Source organism: Primulina tabacum, chromosome 11 (assembly GCF_025594145.1).
Source record: "Primulina tabacum isolate GXHZ01 chromosome 11, ASM2559414v2, whole genome shotgun sequence".
NCBI lineage: Eukaryota > Viridiplantae > Streptophyta > Magnoliopsida > Lamiales > Gesneriaceae > Primulina > Primulina tabacum.
The window spans coordinates 4625263-4629356 of record NC_134560.1 but is presented as its reverse complement, the minus strand read 5'-3'; the positions used below and the strand labels follow the sequence as shown (position 1 = coordinate 4629356).

Below are 4094 nucleotides of genomic sequence, written 5' to 3'. Positions count from 1 at the left end.
TTCTCATATTGTTGCATCATTTTCGAAAATTACTTGAAAGTTCTTGCATATTTTTGTTTGCTGATTTCGAGATTTGAAGTGCTGCAAACTCTCGACGTGAAGTCGTTGTATCTTGGGGACGATTGTCTGCGATGTATAGCACTATATACAGGCAATTCCGTCTTGCGGAGAAAAGATCCTCCTTGCCTCGACTTGATCTTATTGTTGCTGTGGTTGGTTCGAGATTCAAGTTGCTGCTTTTGTTCGTGAATCAAGACATCCAACATATCCAGGGTAATATCCTACAAACAGATTTTCATTTCAAATTGTTCGTTGCACTTTCTTTTTCTTTTCTGATAAAATCTAAATATGAGAATGTGAAGTTATTTGAATTTAGAGGGGTGCATGGGTATGCGTATGGACTGTAATACAGAACCAGTGCAAATCTTAGAAACAAAGTTTAGTTTACAATTCCTTGCAACAAATAAACCAGCTTAAAAATACAGAACCAGTGAAAGTCAAGAAACTAAATCGGTACAGAGAAAGCTAAAAATCACCATATCGCTACATCTTCCCTTTGTAGTCAGATACTTCCTCAGAACACCTTCCCTTAAAAATCCAGCCTTTTCCAGCACCCTTTGAGACCCCTTGTTCTCTACATTCACCAAAGCCTGAAGCCTTTTCAACTCCGGCCATTCCTTAAAAATGTTGGATGCCACCATTTTTACAGCTCTTGTTACAATCTCTTTTCCCCAGTGCTCAAAAGCTAGTACATAACCAAGTTCAGCTCTGCACCCTTCTGTTGTATACGCCATAATTCGGAAGGCAAAAATCAAATAGTGTTAACTTGTCATTCTTCTTTGTGTTAATTTGGTTAAAAATTCAACTAAAAAAGAATTACAGATATCAAAATTTGTGCATATGAGGGTCAGAACTTTGAAGCCTCGATAAAAGTTCCATTAAAAACGAAACTCTGCCTCAACTACGCTCAATGTGATTTTAGCTGATCTTTTCCTCTTTTTTCTCTCTTCTTTCATTTCTCCGCCAGTCCATGTATTGTTGTTTATACAAAGAACCGAAACAAAAACAAATAAACACACGAACGAAGAACCTTACCAGAATTTGGTGTGACGGATATAGAGCCAACTGCCCGATTATTGATGCAGATGACTCGAAACCAAGGATGAGGAATGGCAACATCGTTGATGAATTGGAAAGCTTGGTGTTTGGAAGTGTAAGCATCCCATGTGCAGAAATTGCTTACTCTGTCATCTGTTGCCCACACCATGAAATCATCTATGTCGGACAATGCTATAGGTCTCAAGGTGATCTCGTTGGATTCTTCATCGCGTTCTTCTGATTTTGATTCTGGAGATATTCCAGCCATCGGTTCCCTCTGTTTTTCAATCTTAATTTTCTTGATTTTCACACTGTTAAACTTTATTTTTTAGATTAGGAAACTATCTCAAATATATTTTTAAAAAATAATGTATAATCATGTATATAAATCTCATTTATATACTTAGTATTCCTAATATATTTTTATAAAATTATCTCAAATTTATTTTAAAATACCATGTGTAATCGTGTATGTCACTTTCGTTATATGTCTGTAATGTTTGCACGGCAAGTAAGAAAGTCTTGATCAAAGGCTTTTTTTTCTTTCTTTTTTTATTAGTAAGCGAAAATGACTCTATCCCAAAAATTTTGATCTTAATATTCTATTGTAAATATGGATAAAATTGACTCGTCTCACAAATAAAGATTTGTGAAACCGTCTCACAAGAAACTCACTCCACAACTAAATCAAAGCGTGTGATTCAGAAACAAAATTGGAAAATCGATAAATTATAGTACATAAATAATTTAATGGCATATCTAAATGTTGTTGCGAGTCATTGTTCAACAAATTAACTGTATATTCAATTCAGAGTTTTGATTAATTTTTTAAATAATAAATTTTAATGGATTTGATAGATTTTATTAACTTTTATATAATCTTATAAATTTGAAAAAAAATTTATTTGGATTTATGTAGACTTTTTACAAAAAATTTATAGACTTTTGCAAATTTTTTTATATAATTCTATGTAGATTTTGTACTTAATTATAACATTTTATTTTTTATAATTTTTTTGAACTAATAATTGACATATATAACATATTCAAATTAAAATATTTTTAAAAATTATATATTAATAAATAAATTACTTATTTAAAAGTTAAATCATTAAATGCATACGTATATATATGTGGATTTATATATATTTTTGTAAATTTTAAAAATGCATCGCTGTATAAATTTGTAATAATTTTAAAAATCAATTTTTATTTAAAATTTAATAATAATTTAAAAATTATTTATTAAAAAAATTAATACTAATTTCAATTCTATGAGCCAATTTTATTTATGATTTTCTTGAAAATAGTGTAATAATTTTATTAAAAAATTCATAATAACAATTTTAAACCACGTTAAATTTCAAGATTAACAATCATAAAATAAAGAAATAAAATTTTTTTAAACAACAAATGAAAAAAATTATTCTATCAATTATATCATAAATTGTTTTTATAAATTATAGCTTAAAAATTTTATTTTATTTTTTTATCATGTTTTTTGCGAGATTATTCAACTATTAAAAATTAGGCGACGTTATTTTTTGGATAATCTTTTGTTATTATTGAGTATTACATTTATTTGTATGAATCATAAATTAAAATCACAAAATCAATTATAGAATTCAAATTTTTTTATGATATTAAAATAAAAAAATTATTAAATAAGCAATTAACAAAAAATGAAAAATCTGAAAAGAAAAAAAGAAAATGTATATAACATAAATTTTGAAGATTGGAGAGTGATAGAGAAATATGATATGAGAGAAGATGTAAAGAGAGGAGATGTAACGTGAGAAAGAAAAAAAAGAAAGAGCTTGTGTAAGAGTTAGAAATTTTAAAAATCTATCGAAACTTTGTGTTTAACCAAAGACAATTTGACAATTTATAGTTGTATTTTAGGCTTTAATGTTTGTATGTTCATGAATTTTATGGAGTTATTAAAAATTTATTGAAATTCTGAATACATCTAAAGTTTTATAGGGTTTTTAAAAGTCAACGTTGAATTTTTTTACAATTTTATTAAAGTCTATTTTGAGTATCATTAAATTCTATTTTGCGTATCATTAAATTTTTATAAAATATATAAAAATCTTGATTCGCCAGTTTGGGTTCGTGAATATGAGTTCATTGAGTATCAAACTTAATTTCAATTCAACAAAAGGTTAACATTAAGAAGAACCTCGAATATTTATTATATCATGCAATTTTGAATATGGGGTGGATAAAAACATTGTACAAGCAATTAAATGCCGTGATATTTTTTATGTTGTTTCTCAACTGGTGTCATTTTCCTACCCATTTTTTTTTTGCATATTAATACAAACCACGTAAGCATTTGGATAGATAGATTTGAAATTCATATATTTTAATTAGAATTTTATTGTTAATAATAAAACAATAAGTCAGATCTTAAATTCATATCTTGCTTATTTACACATTAGTCATACAAAGCAGAAAAAATTTCATGTGACTTCATTCTTGAGTGAATTTGGAATTCATTTTAATTAATATGAAATAACATGTAAACATGCAAGAGATAGATTTGAATTTTATGGTATTACTACTCATTTCAATAAACAAAAAAATACATTTGAAATCTTTACATTCGACCCGGTTCATAACTGTAGTGAAAAATAATATTTTCATAATAAAAAGTAAAAAATTTTACTTATCAATTCGGGTCATATATTTGTCTCATAAAATTGTTTTGTGAAACAGTCTCACAAAAGTTTTATCGCACATGCAAATACGAACTCCAACATAACTAGGGGTGTCAATCTGGTGGGTTGGGTCGGGTTTCGGGTCAACCCGCGAAATTTTTTTTTTTTTCCAACCCGAAGTAACCCGAAAACCCCCAACTCGAACACGAATCCGTATAACCCGACTCAACCCGTCTAACCTGCCTAACCCGAATTTTATTTATTTATTTATTTTTTTAAAAAAAATTAATGAAAAGAATTCAAAAAAATTAAAAAAAAAATAATATTTTATTT

The 4094-nt window shown here is 27.6% G+C and overlaps 1 protein-coding gene across 2 annotated transcripts; it reads right to left on the bottom strand.

The window, feature by feature from the left end:
• Positions 1–402: 402 nt before the first annotated feature.
• Positions 403–1437, bottom strand: LOC142518561 (uncharacterized). 2 transcript variants are annotated; one of them, XM_075621355.1, is made up of 2 exons: positions 1096–1437; positions 403–775 (listed from the first exon to the last, which is right to left on the bottom strand). In XM_075621355.1, the coding sequence occupies exons 1-2, from the start codon at positions 1364–1366 to the stop codon at positions 498–500; spliced, it is 549 nt and encodes a 182-aa protein (XP_075477470.1). In that variant the 5' UTR covers positions 1367–1437; the 3' UTR covers positions 403–497. The 2 variants fall into 2 exon arrangements, with proteins under 2 accessions (XP_075477470.1, XP_075477469.1); XM_075621354.1 differs by having other exon boundaries at positions 403–778; positions 1096–1429.
• Positions 1438–4094: the final 2657 nt, after the last annotated feature.

Excerpts from the sequence above, each read along its gene's own strand:
- LOC142518561 (XM_075621354.1), bottom strand. The coding sequence starts at position 1,366 with ATGGCTGGAATATCTCCAGAATCAAAATCAGAAGAACGCGATGAAGAA. Across the intron at positions 779-1,095 it reads ATCCGTCACACCAAATTCTG|AAGGGTGCAGAGCTGAACTT; the intron begins GTAAGGTTCTTC and ends CGTATACAACAG.